This window comes from Thermobia domestica, chromosome 10 (assembly GCF_964235325.1).
Source record: "Thermobia domestica chromosome 10, izTheDome1.hap1.1, whole genome shotgun sequence".
NCBI lineage: Eukaryota > Metazoa > Arthropoda > Insecta > Zygentoma > Lepismatidae > Thermobia > Thermobia domestica.
Window position 1 is genome coordinate 13,605,387 of NC_137463.1, and position 19,143 is coordinate 13,624,529.

General features: G+C 36.9%; 1 protein-coding gene across 4 annotated transcripts in view; it reads left to right on the forward strand.

The window, feature by feature from the left end:
* The first annotated feature begins 2,920 nt into the window (after positions 1–2,920).
* The window catches only part of sxc (O-linked N-acetylglucosamine (GlcNAc) transferase sxc), a 144,540-nt gene continuing 128,317 nt past the window's right edge, over positions 2,921–19,143 (forward strand). For 2 of the 4 annotated variants that reach the window (XM_081727722.1, XM_081727723.1), the window contains exons 1-2: positions 2,921–3,213; positions 10,650–10,800. In XM_081727722.1, coding sequence (XP_081583848.1) covers positions 3,114–3,213; positions 10,650–10,800 — 251 coding nt within the window. In that variant the 5' untranslated portion in view covers positions 2,921–3,113. Of the gene's footprint in view, positions 3,214–3,495; positions 3,607–10,649; positions 10,801–19,143 lie in introns of those variants that run through there. The other 2 variants (XM_081727719.1, XM_081727720.1) reach the window with 2 other exon arrangements.

Here is a 19,143-nt window from a genome sequence, read left to right on the forward strand (position 1 = left end):
GGATTTAATTTGCTTATAATTTTCATAAAAATGCTCATAATGAAATCAAATAAAGTGCAAACGGTAGCGGAAGGATTAAATTTTTACCTGTAATCTGCACCAGCTCAGTTCATTCACCGCCACACCTCCAACTGGGCGCCATTTACGTCCACACATTCGCGTAGGCGGCCGAATGTCACCCGAACGTCACCCGACCTTACCCCCTGCGACTTCTGGCTTTGGGGTCATGTGAAAACGAAAGTTTATGCAAAGAAGCCAAGTGGTTTGGAGAACTTAAAGGAGAAAATCAGGGCGTCTGTGGCTGGCATTTCGGATCAAACACGGCGGAACGCTGTGAGTGGATTCCAGCGTCGCCTACGCGAATGTGTGGACGTAAATGGCGCCCAGTTGGAGATGTTGCGGTGAATGAACTGAGCTGGTGCAGATTACAGGTAAAAAATCTAATCCTTCCGCTACCGTTTGCACTTTATTTGATTTCAATATGAGCATTTTTATGTAAATTATAAGCGAATTAAATCCGTCCAGACTTTATGAAAACCCTGTATATATATATATATATATATATATATATATATATATATATATATATATATAATTTCTGGCTTTCCTTAACATTGTCCAATTCAGTTAGGCCTATTTTGTTTTTGCACTTGACACTGTTTATCACTAGGGTTGCCATTCGTCCCGGAATCGAGATCTGCGTCCCACTGCGCCGTCCCGAAAATATATCTCGGTACAAGGACCGGATCTAAGAAATTTTGCACCCGGGGCAAAGACGTATATCTGCCCTAATTTCTCCCCATTTTGCATCGAAATGGCGCCCCATTACATACTCTCAACCAGCTGCGCCCCGGGGCAAATGCCCCGAATTCACCCCCCCTTAGATCCGGCCCTGCTCGGTACGCTTAAATGTCCCGGATTTCAGCGAAGAAGAATGGAAGGGAATATTATTGTTTGTTTGTTTTTACAGGGTTAGGTATATAATTATTCTCTTACCAGAAATAAAGTAAAAATTCAACGAAAGAAATTCTTTGAAGATAACAAATGCTGCCAAAGCATATTGCCAATGAATTAACTGTTCTTAAAAAAAAAAAAAAAAAAAAAAAAAAAAAAAAAAAAAAAAAACACGAACAGGCAAATCGTGTGAACGGAAACATTATACCTTGAATGAGCTAAAAAGGACTCTGAAAGCCACTGGCGTCTCTGGCATGTAAAATTTGGGGGGGACATCAAATCAATTTATTTAAATGGTACTTCGTAGTCCAACCTGTTTATTATCTTCGATTCCATTTTTACCGTTCTGCCTACCTTCAGGTATATCAAGAACTCTGTTATAATCGTTTCACAGCCTAAATATTATATATTCCAAATAAAAAAAATTAATATTAATATGTTATTCTATTATTACTAAATAATTAAATTAGAATAAAATATTGAATATTTTGTACTTCACAATATTGGGGGACGTGTCCCCCTCGTCCCCCCGCCAGAGACGCCTGTGCTGAAAGCCACGAAACATAACAGATCCTGAGATTTTTTAAAAAATGTTTAGCCCTGCCAAAGAGGAGAGTAAATCATCTGCTTATGTTTGGCTTAACTAGGGAGAAGATGTACTAAAATGACTAAAAATGTGATTACTTGAATAACTCTATCTAATGGAACAAAGTAAATTAGTAACACTTCTTTTCATTTTAAACATTTCAAAGATTCTTGTATTCTAGTAGCGTCCCGGATTTTCATTTTTGAAATATGGCAACTCTCAGGGGCACCTTTAGCATTTTAATTTTGAGTAGGCCCGCTCCCTCGGTTATGGCTACATATACACATTTGATTGATTAATGGCAGTAAGAAATTACTTTTACAGTAATGGTTGATGCTATTTGTTAAATAATTATCTGCCATTAATATAAATAATGGAAAATATATTACTCTTTACTGTATCTTTTAGCGTTTATATATTTTTCAAAATTTTTGGGCAGGTCCATGTTTACCTGGTCTACCAGCCGCCACTGACAACCCACAAAATTGTGATCGATTTCTTAAGAACTCTAAAAATGAGGTTTTTAATAAATGAGCGTGATAATATACTTTTATTAATGTCCTACCCCATCAATAAAACTTAAACGAATTTTAAAATGTTAAATTTCCACCTTTTACCTAGATTTTTTCGGCTTCCATACAGTTTAGATATTTACTCTAACGTTCTTTAGCAGAAATTGTCCAGACTTCGTTTAAAAATTCGTCATTTACTTTTACAGTTTGTACTGTTTATCTCTTAATCCTTATATATATATAGATTTCCTTATATATATAGGAAATATAGATTATTATATATATATATATATATATAATAATCTATATTTCCCATAACCATATCCAACAACGAATCATCATACGGAATATTTTTAAAACGAACATCGAAATAAACATAAATTTGAAAAATGACGCCAATGCGCTATTACGTATGCATTATATATTTATTTCCTGGAAAGGGGTAAAACACATACAATATTTTCTTTTAGTAGCTGCTCATGCATATTCTGATGTATTTATTACATTTCCCGCGTCAGCAGAAAAGTCTCCACCCTTTTCTTCCAGATGAGAAAAAGGAATTATTTCGCACCTGACGAGATGGAGGCCAAAAAAATAGGACCTCACCAAACGTACCATAAGTGTCACAATAGTGTTTATATTCGTAAACACACATACGATTGTCCCATAAAAATACTTTATAACACACCTGTCGTTTCCAGCAAAATGTTGAATAATTAAAAAAGGGATCAATTTAGAAATTGTAAAAAAATGAATCACACGAAATATCCATCATGGTGAATACGTGACGTGTGCACATAGATTTCTCTATGCTTCTCGTCATCCACCAATTAGCTTCAAGAATCTCCCTTACCGCAACCACCACGCCATCTGCATTGCTATCTTTCGCTGTGTAGATGCCATAGTAATTCTATTGTGCTGGTGGTGTGAACCCTGAAAAATACATATATAAAAATAGATACTGAAATAATAACAAAAACAAGCATTAAGGTGTTTTAGTGGTGAAGAAACTAAATTATTGTTATTATTTGGAGGGTTTTTTAGAAAAATTGAAAGCCTCGATGCAGGGGCAACAAGGTCAGCAGCAAACTCAGCACCAACAAATTACTGGAGCCAATGTCATTCTCAAAATGAATGACATACAACAGCTATCCACTGTTGGTAAGTTGAACAATATAAGAAATAAATATATATTACTTTTCATGTCAATATTTTAATACATTGAGCAATATATTTCAATTAAGAGTAATAAATATTGTTGCGATGTACTTAACAAATTCGTATGAAAACTATGTGATTGCTTGAGTATTTTCGTTCAATAGATGATAGCATTTGGAAATATGCACATTAGAGTAGAATATGTTATTTTGTCACCTAATATAAATAAAGAGCACATTTATATATGCACTACCAATGCAAAATGTTTGCTTAACTGGGGCAGAAATGTAGTCATCCGCTGCCTAGTCACGTTTTCGTCACATTCGTGGATCGTATCAACAGGAAGATTAGGTGATAGGTTTTCATGGAGAAGCATGATTACTGTTCTGAATATTGGTAATTTCTATACATTTATTCAAATGACTTGCTTTTAACCTAACAAATAATACCTCTAAGGAGTGGTGCGTGATGTATCTAGTTAAGTAACAACCAAATGTAACAAAAATAATGCTCGTTTTTTCAACATTAAAATAGGCCTATCTGGGATTGCTAATGTAATTAGGCGAGTGCTTAGATTAGATCATGATCATCTTAATAGATAAGAAGTAGAAGTTTGATTTTAATGTATAAATGGAGTAGCAGCCTCTTTATACGCATTTGCGTTGTGTATAGGAGTGACTTGTAGATAATATAAGTAATGGAAATAGTAAGTTTATATAAATTAATAATTATGAAGATAGAATTGATACGGTATTGATAACATGACCGTAGATTTGCAAGGGTAAATTAACAATACATGTATCATAATTCATTCTTAAGTGGAAACTTACTCGTGAAATTAGTTTTATGGCCAGTTGTAAGATTTTGCCGATGTATGCTTATAAGATACTATACCGGTAAGGATTCAGTTTTAGGCATCTGGATGTAATTTACCGGTCATAGTTCGTGTAAACAGTGCTTGACTTGGTTCAGGTTATTGTAGTCACTGATTTTTTTTTTTTATTTATTCAATTAGCTGATTTGTTTTCGTATTAAAACGGTATACAGAAGATATCCCCGATACACCTGTGGGCGTATTTTTGGAACTAGGAGGCAGAATGTTTTGCTTAAATTTCGTGTTTGTTATATTTTCTGTATTTTTTGATAGTTTAAGTTAGGTTACGTTAGGATATTTGGATTTTGGGACCAGAATTCTTCAGTTGAAATATGAACTTTTTTGATGGTGTAGGCTAGGTTAGGTTAGTATTTAGTAACTACACTTACATGACATCAACTCATTTCTCGTGTAAACATGGTGATTTTATTGATTTTGGCTCCCCCAGCTCTAAAATTATCCCCACCTTTGTCTTAGTTTGTTTAAAATAGTATGTTAATATGTCATTGTTTTGAATATTGGTACGTGTATTCTTTAAATGATTTGGCAGGATATACACGGAAGTAGCTTGCTTTATAATTGTTAATTTCGTTTATAATGATAAATTACTTAAAAGTATACATAGCTATATGCCAGGAATTAAGGTTAGGTAGGATATATGGTTATTTATTACAGTGGACCATAATTTGTTTGTTTTGACTCTTGGAGCTAATAGAGTAGATTTACAACAATCCGTCAAATCATAAGGGCGTTTTTCTTTCACATTTCGTGCTTCCAATGACTCCTCAGGATTGTAATTGCCCTGGCATAGGCCTATGCCCAAATAATTACGTACAGGTTGATAATATGCGTGCAAGCTGATGTGCCCTGGGAATGATTATTCTGCCCTAACCTGATTACATCCAATATATTTTCATCTCGAAATTTACTTCTAGTACCTGAGAAATTCTGAAGGGAAGAGTTACGTTCATGACTGTAGATTCACAGTGCGAGAACTTCCCCTTATACGGTAGGTATAAATATGTATCTGATGGTATACTATAAAAACGACTGTGCCGTACACAGTCGTCTTTGATATTTATTCATTCTTTAACTCGAGTACAGCCCTTGTTATTGTTTCACAGTTGGGTAAGGTTCTAGAACACAGGTCCCCCCCCCATATAGATTAGTAGCTAGGTTGGTTATTTCTGTACCGAACTTTAATATTTAATTCACATAGTATTGCCGAGCGAGCGTTAGCGAGTGAAGGCGGGTTAGAGCTCCGTAGTGTACGTTGTTTTCTGTATTTATTACAGCTAAATGGGAAGAGGGGCCTGTGTTCTAGGACTTTGCCTCACACTTGTAAATATGAAATTCTGCAACTCCAACCATTACGATTGTTGTACTTAGTGAATAAATAACTCTCCTTATAGCTTAGTACACTTGTTCAAGAACTTAACGTTGTCTTTATCAGACAAGAGTGAGTGTCTAATGAAGGCAACTTTTTGTTGTTGAAACTGTACCTTTTTATTTTAGTTTCAATAAATAAGTAGCTCTGATCGAAGGATAGTTATTTAAGAAATTGTGCTGTCCTAGTGAAAAATTCTTCCGACAGGGTAGTTTAATATCCTATACTATTCTCTTTTCATATACACTCACTCAGTTTAACCCTTAAGTACTCACGCGGGGTGTTCACAGACCCCCGAGCAGGTAAGTTTTGTCTTGCTAGCTACCTTAGAAGGGTTTATGGGTATAAATACGCATTCAGGGGTGTGTCTTTGAAATGAATGTGCAAAAATTACAAAGGACATGTGCTGGATAGTCATCAAAGACAAAAATTGTATCTAACCGAGTCAGGGTAGAGCGTAGCAGAGAGTCAACGTTTAATTACGGTTAGTGCGTCTGTAAGAAGCAAGCACGTCAGCGATGGTGGGCATGTGCGTGAACAGAGATAGTGGAGAAGCACGGATAGGTTGTTTTTGGTTAGGTTGGGTTATAATTGAACTCTACTCTTTGATTCGAGCGTAGGGTATAATTACTTGTACGGTATGTGTGTTTGTATGGAGAAGTTTTTCTTATCTTTGATTTTCGAACCTGAAATGGGAACAGCTTGAAATTTGGTCAGGAAGACTGCTTGTCGAGCTGAACATCCGGCATATTCAATTCAAGATAGCGGCGATACACCCACTTTCGGTACCCACCTCATTATTCATTTAGCGTATGAAACGCATCTTAATAATTAAATAACTACTCACCTAAATAATAATGCTTCCAATATATAATAATATTCACATTATTATTTTATATCTACTTATGGTGGGGACTCCCCGAGCGAGTAGAAGTCTGCCAATGTCTGCAGTGTTTATCCTGAATCCTTTGATGTGACCACTGCTCGCCAGAGGCCAATCCGTATCCAGAATACTCTGAAATTTCAGAGGCAGTTTGCTAATTCCCGATCTTAAAGTTTTTCAAGATTGTACTGAGGTAACACATATTGCAATACTGGGCATTCCCTCTTGGGTCCAGCGGAACGTGTAAGTTAAAATTTAGGAGGCGGACTTCCCGCATTGACTGAAGTACATTGGACTGCTTGCGCAATCAATACCCTTTGAGGGATAAGGACTTTCCCTGATAAGGGTAACAAGGTCCCAACCGGGCAACCCTGCTTTCCTCTAGTTACGACAGAGAGATAGCATACATTACCGAACCTAATGGCTGATGTAGGCTGACAGCCGGACTAGACATCATTTGGGTGTAAAAGCCTTCCTGGTAGATACTTTCTCAAAATCTTAAAATAATCTGTTATGGCGTCACATTCACCAATCTTCGGCAGAACCATGGACACACATTGTATAGGCTTTCCAGTCCTTCTATTTTTCCTATATTTTAACGAAGCCTCCTATATTTTTCTGGTATTGCTACTTAAAGGCTTCTGGTTCTCATCACGTACGTATTGATTAATGTATACAAATCCTCTATGTGCTTAGAAAGGCACAAAAGGTGCTACATGAATACAAAGATAGTAATAGAATATTATGGAAGCAAGCTACAACAATGTCCAGTGCACGATATAGGCATAACCAATTTTATTATATTTTTCAAGTATTTCCCTATATATTTGGCAAAATTTTAAGAGTTCAGAATGTTTTTTGCTTCTCCTGAAAAGTTGTGGTTTTAACACATAGCGGTTCTTCGTGACGCAGCGACTATATGCTCAAATTAGACAATCGTTATATCTGGAAGATGAACAAAACTGTTCTCACCAGTGCCGAAAAAAAGACACTTTCACTATAATGGAGGACAAAAAAGTAATGAAAAGATACATGACCCGCAATATTTAAGAAAATTTCAGGCACTATGACCCACCTAGAGGTGTCTGTTTATGTTTGTATTGTTCCAGTTTTGGACTTTGCTGGGTAACTTTGAAGAACATACTTGAAGGTTGACATTAGGTACCTTGGTTGGACGTGTGAAGCCGGTAATAGTCACTTTACACAACGAGAGTCCTGTTTGTTTCAGGAATGTGGTGGCTGCTTTGAAAAGGAGGACTCATCTAACAGACACTTTGTCTAGAAAACGTTGTAGCTGACTCTTCTGAGGTTACATATGCAACATGGGAGGAAAATAAATTCATTAGGAAAACTTGCTATTGGTAACATTTTTGACGGTCTTTGGAAATGGACACTAAAAGCAGTAACACACCAACCTCTGAAGAAATTCCAATAACAGCACATTGCAAAAGTGAAGGGACGTGTGGAGGGTGAGCAGCTATGTTTAGTACTTTACTGTGATATTGCTGAGAACTGATCTGATTCTACCACAGAAGCTCAAGGGCATCATTTAAGAAATGACCAAATTTCAATTTTTATAGGAGTCACATGTTTTCAGACCAAGACCACAAGTGTTGCAGTTATTAACACGATTCAGCACACGTAACATTGGCAGTACGCAAAATTCTTAAACAGCTGCTACCTCAGGCAGAGAGTTCTGATGGTGCCCCTAACCACTTCAAAAATCGTTGTTAACTGTTTGAATTGACGAAGTCATGTGTGCCAGTGGAGTGGGTTTATAGAGCTGCTTGTCATGGAAGGGGGCCCTTGCGGTGGTTTAGGGGGCTGCTGAAGCACTACACTACAAAACGATCTTTCCATCCCAGGTACAGCTACAATTCAGAATGCCGAGAATTTTACAAGAGTAGTAAAGTTATACACATCAACAACCCTTATCCTGTTGCACAAAGAGGAACTTGAAGAAATCCATCAGCAGAAAATGGAAGCATTATCCAACAGAACTACCCCTGTAAAAGTAATTCAGAAATGACATATCTGGACATACAGTGATGTGCGCGCGAATTTATATTGCACGAACTTTAAAAAGCAAGAAAGAAGACATTTCATTTATCCAACCAAGTTCTTAGAAACAGCAGAAGAATATTCAGATTCACAACCTACAAAGAAGGATCTTCGTGACCTGTAGGTTACAAAGGTTCTAAATATCACTTGAGAATTAAATGAAGTTGTTGTAAACTTTATCCTACCACATAGACCGGCTGCTGGATATAGATTTTGACCTGCAAAACCGCAACCACCAATATTAGTTTCAAATTGTTATTTTTTTAAAAGATTGTGTGTGCCACATTTGCTATCGGTTCAACAGGAAGGCATCACTCATTATCAAAGGAAGATACTGATGCAGTTGAGCACATTGTTCAACACATGAACACATTCAGCAGCGAGGCTGTATGAGACGGGACCTATTGATTAACGTGGAATCCGAACCACATGAGCTCTTGCCGGGAATCGTACCTTTTTTTTTCTTTCTTCATGTTGTACATATGGTTTACTACAGACTCCCAAAGATTTAAACCTGAGCTTACATTCCTTCGTGGGATGATTCGAACATTGCAAATTTGTCAATTTTGATGTCAGCTGTTTAGGTGAATTTAAGACTGGAAACTTAAGATCGGAAATATTACTTCAGGAACTATCCTTACGTGGCCCTTCGCGCATCACCCGGAATATCCACCTATTCCATCTTGCCCGTCCTAGGTTGGCAATTATACAGTGGTCTTTTATACATATATATATATATATATATATACAGAATACCTAACTTATAATGAAGTAACAACTGATGTGGACATTTTGTCAAGCTACCCGGTGTTTGAAAGAGCAATTAAACGAGTTTTGACGGAATAATATTACTTTTACACTCTTTTTTTGACACTGTTCTGTGTTGTTGTTATTGTTGTCTTGTTGTTTTTCTTTCTTTTGTTAACATTTGCCTGTGTAAAATGGCAAAGTTATGCTGTATCTGGGAATTTGTTCAATAAATAAATAAATAAAATTGCTTTTGTTTCAGCAAGCAACCTAGAAGTAACCAGTTTGAGTGACGTAAGTTATAACTCCCTACAGACGCAAGAATAAGCGTGTTGCTAAAGCTAACTGCCATCGGAGGTGGGAAAACAATGCAAAATTAAAATTATTGTTTTTGGATTCTGTCATCATATAGGAATCCACAAACAGACAGACAGAATTTTATATATATATATATAATAAATGGTATATTCGACATAGACGACTGTTTTACAGCATACTTTAAGAATATCTTACGGCAGAGAAAGTAGAAGCAAAAAATGTTAAACAATCTTTACTGCAGCAAATCATAAAAGCAGTTAGATACTTTATATAAAATTCCGGAAATTAATAGAACTATTACCTGTCGGATATCATATCTAAGATAAGCTGACCTAACACTTAGGCTATATCTATACGAAAGGTAACAGTAAATATACTTAGCTTTCCACGTTGCTTCATCTTGGAATGCACTTGCAAAAGAGAACTAATAATAAATACTTATCTGATTAACTTTGAGAACATCTAGAAAAGAATAATTGTGCAGTGGTTGCTTAGGTTACATTGCGTTTCGATTTAGTCATTCTCGTAGCTATAAGTCATGCGTCACCGAACCGGGATGCGTTATGACGAGGCACTCAAACCTCTGAGGACTCCAATGAGTCAGATACGGTGTTCTTGTGCGGAGGGCCAGATCGCCCAACTGGGGAGCTAAAACCAAAATTTAACGTTGCGCAGATGGAAATACTAAGAAGTTATGGTTGAACGTGTCGTCTGATCGCAAGGTCGTGGTCGATGTTGCAGACGGCAGGAGCAAGAAACCGTTCCTTCGGAAATTACAATGCTCTTTCATTATTTTAACAAAAGAAACACTGACCAAAGCTTCAAACCCACTATATTTTAAACTGTAATATGTAATGGTTTCGGATATCTATCATATTCTTCCTCAGACATATGTCCATGGGTAGTCTTGCTATCTTTCATTATGCAATATTTATAAGTCAGCGCAAACGTAATCATTTTAAGTTCCATATGCAGCTGATGTCTTTGGGATTCATTAGGGATAAATGACTTTAGGAGTATACTCGGGAAATACATCACACTTGACCCACCTATACTCTGGAAATACATCACACTTGACCCACCTATTGTTTATTTCTCTTGCGAACTAAGTCTCGTGTTGTTTTCAGTGTTTATTGTTTAAAACTAACTCATATTGTTTTTGCTTTCAGGTTTACTTGAGTTGGCCCATAGGGAATATCAAGCAGGCGATTATGAAAACGCCGAGAGACATTGTATGCAGCTATGGAGGCAAGAAACCAATAACACTGGGGTGCTCTTATTGCTTTCATCAATACACTTCCAGTGTAGGAGACTTGACAAGTAAGGATTTTACTGTTAGTTCGTTACATGATACAGAGATTGAAGCAAATATCATACTGCGATCTTTTGCTTCGAATCATGTGCTTTTACTTCATACTCATGCTTTTTAGCATTTGCTTCTGTTTCATTCGTGTGGCTCATTATTATATGGGTGATTCCACGAAAAAGGGAAATTTTCACTTGGAAAATTTTTGTTCCATTGATGGTCGCCTATTTCGATAAAAATATCACATGCACTTACTACTACTAAGTACATGTTAATTAGGTGTTCAGCAGAGCTGAATCGTTATTGGTGTAGTAAATAAAAAATAATAAACTTTTGAGCACCCACGGAGTTGAGACCATAGGTCACGGAGTTGAGATTAGTTAACACGGAGTTGAAAATTGCTGTGGAGTTGAGAAACGTGATACATCTGAGTGATAAGTTTTGGTTTATAAGTGATTAAGCTTATAATTTACATAAAAATTGAAATAATTTTCCAATAGTTTTTGTAAGTTAGAATTATTCTCCTTATGTTGAATAAAATTCTAACAAACTAGATGACACGTAATTTGTTATACAAAAATACTCCAGACATGAAAATATATCTAATGAAGGTTCCAAAATTGAGTACATATATATATGTATGAATATGTGACGTAAATGAGAAAAAAAGAAATACACATACACTTATCGAATATTGAAAAATTATTGCGCTTTCAATATGTTGACTATCATATGGAGAGGACAAACTTTTCACATTATCTTACGAAACAGACGAAGTAGTCACTAAACCTGTCTATTGTTTACTTCATTTGTTTTCTGAGCTTATGTAAACCGTTTGTCTTCTCTGTGTGATCAAGTCAACACGTCGAAAGTGCAATACTTTTTCAACATTTGGTAAGTGTATTTGTATATTTGGTATATTTACAAGGTGTTTCAAAACAGTACACACATCGTTTGGGAGCTGATTCCTGACACCAATATAAGACTAAATAAAAGTATAGACAACTGGGTGCACAAATGCTTCCTTTCGGAGTTATAGGCTGCCGAAAACATGAAAAAAAAATGAACTTTAAAAGTCCATAGCTCCAAAACTATGAGACCTGCCGTAGTCAGGTCACGACTTCACTTAGGAACTAATATGTGCACTATCCAAAAATATGTTTCAGAATCCTGAGGTACTCACGAACCAATTTTTATAGAGGGAGTTTGGCTACGGGCGTATAATCTGAAGTACTCACCAACTACTTCTATAAAAGTTGTTGTGGAAGTACCGCAAGATTCTGAAACATGGATATTTGGATAGCGCACATACTAATTCCTAAGTGAAGTCTGACCCGACTACGGTAGGTCCCATAGTTTTATGCTATTGACCTTTAAAGTTCTTTTTTTTTTTTCATGTTTTCGGCAGCCTATAACTGCGAAAGGAAGCATTTGTGCACCCAGATTGGTCTATACTTTTTATCTTATCTTGGTGTTAGGAATCACCTCTCCCAAACGTTGTCGGTATTGTTTTGAAACCCCCTGTATAATGCACACTAAATGACAATGTAAGTCACTCATCATTTCTGTTTTCTTTGGATAATTCGATGTTCTGTTAAGTAGCCCTCATTTTCCACTCCAATGAAGGAAATGTCTTGAGGAAACAGGGAAGGGCTGTTCTAGTCTACACAGAATGACAACTGCCAACGCTTTTTAAACGTCAGGTTTAGTAGGCCAGGAGAAATTCCTCCCGATTCGCGTCATAAAATTGACTGTTCGTATATTGCCCTCAGACTCTTCGACAATCCCTGAAAAGAAAACAATTAGTTGATCTTAAGATTGAGACGTCAATAGGTTAAAAACAGATACCATCCATCTTGACTTGACTGAAGTTTTACCTCCGGTTACCTGACAGCCCCAAATCTGAACTTCCGCGAAACACTCCTTAAATGGGCTAGGACCCACCAGCCGGCCTTTGAGTGTGAATGACACGTGGTCAGCGTGTCGGCTCCTACGACCGTTGCGATGGTCTGTGCGATCAGGTTTCAGTACATCTCTACTCAAATGAGTTTTTCAATTGCCTCACTGTGCGAAGTAAACACCATTAATTTTTGAGCTTCCACCGGGAAACAAATCCAGAACCACACACGAAAGGCAAGCATACTAGTCACTAAACCATAAACGAGCTTTATTTCTATCAATATATTGAAAGAACAAATATTTGGAAGAGCATGAGCATAAACACTATAGGATTATCAACTCCGTGAACTTGTCTCAACACCGTGGATTCCGTAGTTTTCAGATGGACATGGAGTTGAGAACCATGGAGTTGAGAAAATCGAATATAATTTATCTTTACCGGCCCACTTTTTAACCAGTACATGTGAGTAATTGTGTACGAATTTTCTACGTTAAGACGTAGGTTTCTCAAGGGAAAGTAGGTATATACCATACAAATACATTCAGTAATAAATACCATGGTGTTGAGTATCAATTAATATACGCATCTGCTTTCCACACACAAAAATATTTTTCCTATAGCTTTTAACACATGCACACAACTTTTTCTGTTCTTCAGTCAAACATGTCTGCCTTGTCTTCTTGTGGGTGTTGCCAATGTGGACGACCATGCTCTCTGTTGAGAGCAATGATAATTTTTTTTATTGCCATGAAGTTGAGACGAAATAGAGGTGACAGAAACGAAACATAGTCAAGCTTTCGAAAATAATCGTTATAAAGGTTTACCTTCCACAAAATCGAAACATTGAAGTGTTCTCTTCCATTTAATTACCATTAAATGATGTTTGATTTGCGACTTCAGTTGTAATTTATTGATTAAAATCAGTCAACTGTAGTCTGTGACAGCCCACGGTGTTGAGAAATTGGGTAATAATTAATTTTTTACGTATATTTCGTGTTATATTTGCAAACTGTTATACATGGCATACCTACTTTGTGACGGTTACTACCAAACAAAATAAAAATGAAGTGATTCTTTCTAGTAGTACTTTGAAAATATGCCCGTGACAGAAAATTTCCCTTTTTCGTGGAATCACCCATATATGTATTAATTAGACTTAATTAAAAATTCAGCATTTAATTAACACAATAAGTTTAACTATAGATTGAAAAGCATAATTCGGAATCAGGTTCTGTTGATTAATTTCAACTTAGGTGAAATAATTTGTAAGTGAACTTGTTTCTTTACTATGTGCATTATTCACTATACTGTTTCAGTGTTCCGTAATACCTTCCTCAGTCAATCTGAGCAGTTCGTATGGAACTCGTCTTGTTTAGTAGGATTTTATCTTGCACATGCAGTAGTGCAAGACAAAATGGTAAGTATTGAGTATTACAAGTCTCCTGAGGAAGGTGGCAGGAAACAATAAGTCAGTAACCTGCTGTGGATTCAAATGACATACATTTTTGAATTGCCGTATTTTGTTTATTGGGACATGAAAAGTCAGTTTTTGTACTCATGACACATTAGACATTCTACAATCGTATGAAATCAGTGAATGATAGAAAGAACACCCTGATTAGCAGCCGCTCTGACTTTTGAACCACATTCTCCATCAGCTGTTCGAAGTAGTTTGCACTGAATTGACATATTTTTTTCGGTCTCGTTTTTCCAAACATGGTGTATATAGTGGCTGGAATATTTTTGCTTTTAACTGAGCCCAGAATTTCTCAATGGAACGGAATGGTACGTCAGGTTTCCACTATAATCATACCCATTCATATCAGTGTTTCGTCATCCATTTTTAAGCCTCAATCATCATTAGAGGGACGAAACTCATCCCTGGCAATTTTGTTCAGAATGACTTCGTTTCTCATCTGCATATGGAGCATCCTTTCTTGTCTTCCTTTTGATCCCCAGTTCCAATAGCCATTTTCGCATAACATCACGACGCAATTCTAATGCAAGTGCAGCACTTGAAATGGTACATTCGTCGCTAACGTCCCTCGGTGACACAATCTTCTCGTTGATTTTTTTCGTCATAATCATTTTTTCTTTCCTCCCCTTTCTCTTTTCTTCATTGAAATTCCATCTTTGATCCTTTTTAATGTTCTGTACACAGTTGCTGGACTCAATCCGTCTTTTTGAAAGTGCTTCACGACTTCAGTGTCAGAGAGTCCCACATTCCTCAGCACAATATCTCGAACACGAGTCCGATTGACTTCCGCTTTCGACGGCTGCATGTTTCCTCTGACTGTCTTCTCAGTTGATACTGCGTCTAATCGCATAATAGAGGGTGTAGTGTATGAAACAGTCCAAACAGCAGTCTGCTCGGATGTGTGTGCCATAATTAATACGCGTTCAAAATAGTGTTTCATTTGAATCCACACCAGGATACAGTCGATAGTAATACATTAAATATTAGATGCAGTAAATGAAAGAGTATGTTTAAAAATTATTATGAACACGAGACAATTGATATCCATCTATATTATTATAAAATAGTCTGTGTATGAGAGATCAAATTTTCGCTAGAAGTGACCTAGAGAAACCAAATTCTTTCGGTATTGTAAAAAATTATTAACGTGTAAATTAGATTAGGCCTGAAGGGGGAGGTCATTATTATTATTTTTTTCCTAGCTTTATTATAGAACTCAGAGAAAAGAGAAAATGTTCTGAGAAAGGGAAAAGCAGAAATGGACTATTCATTATATTGAGGAAGAGTTAGCTTTTCGAAGCACGTTAAGCTTTTGGGCATCAGAATTAGATATGGTCATTGATGCTTGTCACATTCAAGTACATCCCATAACGTTCATTGAAAATAAGTATATCTCTAGAGCCCATTTAAATGCTCAAATATAAAAAGTGGAAACTCAACTTTTGCGTGAAGGAAGTTTTGAGACTGGAACAGAAGAACTAAGAGGAGAAAATTGAATAACAAAGATCTTGTGCTAGTAAGATCTGATTTTAACAAAGGCTTCGTTTCATGTTGTGAAGTCAATCTCATGTAGTACATATCGTCGCTGCGCCTCGAAGAACCACTATGTGACATTTGTGTCGAAATTTAGTTATGCCGTGCAAATAAACCTGAAAGCTGTCAGGCAGTGTTCCTTATAATGTGACAAGTGAATATTCAATTGTTTCGCCACAACAATGAAAAAATAATAGATTGAAAGTAAAGGCTTTAGGTTCTCATCACGTATGCACTGATTAATGTATACAAATCCTCTATGTGCTCGCCAAGTGAACTTTGTCGTGGACAAACACCATGTGCGTGGGTTTTCTCGGGGTTCTCCCGTTTCCTCCCACTTTCTTCATTCCACCATTTCATTCATCTCTCAACATCACCGTCTCCTTTAGCCTAACCGGCATAAGCGTGGGACGTAAAACTCAAAAATCTAATTTCATTTTCCTCTATGTGCTTACAAAGGCGCAATAGACACAAAAATAGTAATATAATGTTGTTGAAGCAAGCTGTAACAATGTCTAGTGCATAATATACTCAAAACCAATTCTATTATATTTTTCAAGTGTTACCGTGTACCTGGCAAAATTTTAAGAGTTTGGAATGTTTTTTGCTTCTCCTGAAAAGTTATGGTTTTAACACACAGCGATTCTTCGAGGCGCAGCGACGATATGTGACTTCCGGTTTCAATTCAGCAGTGCGAAACAATCAGAGGAGCGAGCAAGGGAAACGCAAGCTACTTACAGAAATAAACTATTAAATATTACGAATGTCGTAACAAAACTGCCTTAAGTTAAATACCGTACAACACAACTGTAGAGTACAAACTGTAGTTTCTTTAAGAATAAAACTTGCAAAAAAAAAATTATACCGCACTGGTACTATGCAGAAGTCTTGGAGAGAATTTGGTTTATTGTTATTGAAGATGATCATTTGAATTACTCAAAAATCTAGGTAAAGGCAGCGACTAGAAAAATGAATAGTAAACAAGGAACATAGACAGCATGATAAGTCATCAATTACCGTTGAGTTCATTTTTGTAGTCGCTGCCTTTACCTAGATTTTTGAGTAATTCAAATTCTGGTGTCACTGTAATTTCTATGGATGGGAACACTGAAAATTCTTCCGATTCGTATTTTCGGGTGTAGAATAATATTATCTATTATTGTGGTAAGTTACATTTTATTACCTCTTTGCACTTACGAAAAACGGCCAAAAGAAAAATTATTAGTTTTTCAAAAATATTGAGTAGTCTGCAGCCTTAACATCAGTAAGCACTAGGGTGCAGCGTTTTACCACTTTTTTTTCGGAACGAAATGTAATACCTGGCAAAAGTGGCCCACCCACATGGACATTACAGGTATAGATTTTTTTTTTCAAATCGGATAATATCTTCTGTGAGAACTATTGCCTCAAAGTTTCAAAATTTCACTGAAAATTAGAAAAAAATACCTAAGTTCTTCATGAATTTTAGTTATGTTAAAGTAAACATTTTTTGGCTAAATACATGTCAGTTGCTTAGAAAACTGACATTCAAGTATAAAAATGCCAGTTATGTGCCCTTGGAGGGGGGGGATAGGGATGCCTCCTCTGGGGCCAGAAAAGGGGGCAAATTCAGTACATTTAAGCAGTTGTGCACCTGGTCATATAGCCTGTACAAGCGTCCCAGAGTCTACCACGTGGAGGTGGCTGCACCTAGGGCTCCTGCGCCAGCCCTATCCAATCAACTAACCATACATAGGGACGGATGTACTAATCCAATTCGTCACTGTCAGGAAAAATTGTCACAAATTGGGACTTTGATTGAAATTTAGACACAGCTTGCCTAGAAAGTAAGGTTGACCTGATCATCCCGTCCCTAGCATCACTGCTACATACTCGGGAGGCTGCTTCAGTGACTAATTTCACTATCCGTTCTACTGCCACCGTGTGGTATGGATAGACAGTGGAGGACTATTCTGGCACAGTGTTGTCAGAAAGTGAAAGTTTGTCCATGAGCTATTTGTTTGATACCGCCCTTAGAACTGGTGGTACAGTTATTGACACATCAGTGCTTTCCCAAAAGATCATTTTAGTGTAATCTTTCGCCTCAAAATTCAGTCTGGGAATGATGTTATATCTAATAGTGTTACGAAGATTCTATGCTTCGTGTTTTCGAGCACTAAGAATCTTATGTAAATCATCTTGTCGGACAACAAGTAGACCTTATGTCATGGCGAAAAGAACATTCTCTGGGAGTGCGAGAAATACATTCGTCTGAATGGATGAACGGATTACAGCCTGGTATTCATTTGGTAAGTATCTAGACCTAAAGACGTGACGAAGACCATTAGCAATGGAAGACTTGAGATAAGTATCTTAGGTCTTTACTGAGTTATCTAAGCTCTTCTGACTATGATAGGGTAAGGCACATTTTATTGGTTTGAATGACACCACTGGAAGCTTTTCAGTCAGATAGCTTTGAACCTATGGGACCTGTGTAAGAATAGAGGCTTGAATTAGCGCCAATATGCGTGAAGAGAGCTCGGAAAGGCAGTTCATTAAAATGCAAGAGACAAATAGCCTGTTAGTTCCTTTAATTTTCGACGAATACCTCCCTTCCAACCAGTGTTAGTGTTTGTTCTATCAAGAACCATAAAACTTCATCAAAGCCACCTTCGATTTGGTTCATGATGTACTCGAAAATAGCCGTGGTCTCGTCAGAGGCTGGTGTCACGTCACCAACGTATTGAGAGTTAGGTTCAGCCACAAGTGATAACTGCTCTTCTCTAACGATGCCTGCGTGTGTTTTAGTGTCTTCCCTTTGACCTCAAAGTAAAGGCTTTTAATGGGATCATCATTTCTAGAACTTTCCTTTAAATTCCGAGCAATTTTAATTTTCGCACGCCTTATTTTGCTCCTGTCCACAATTAAAGCAGAGTTATGTTCCTAGATTGTTGAGAAGTTATAATTCCAGCCTTTAAAGCTGCCTGAAGCACAGTTGATGTTATATTTACCGCAGCACTTTCGCTTACATTGTATCTCTCAACAATCATAGCAGTTTCAGTCAAATCTAGCTTCGGTTTAGATGTTCTGTTTCTGGGTTTGATCTCTTCCTCAGAAGAGCTTTCCTCTGCTTTCTCTTCAAGGTCTGCTTCATTGTCACTGAAGTCATTTTTGTGATATAATAAATAATATTGACTTTTTTTAAAACAAAAGAAATTCAGAATTTTCTGTGAAAATAGTGTTTAGCAAACTATTATCTGTAACGGCTAATTCATATAAGCTGAAGGCAACAGTAACCAAATATAGCGCTTGAGAAATGGGGCCCAATTTGAAGCGTATCCGACTCGTTCCTGATAGTGACGCTGAGTTACGCAGATCGGGACAGGAGAAGGGTGTTGCAGTATTGTGAGGTAAAGGGGTGGGAGTGTCATGGTGAAAAATAACAATGCTCTGCTACCACTATGAACC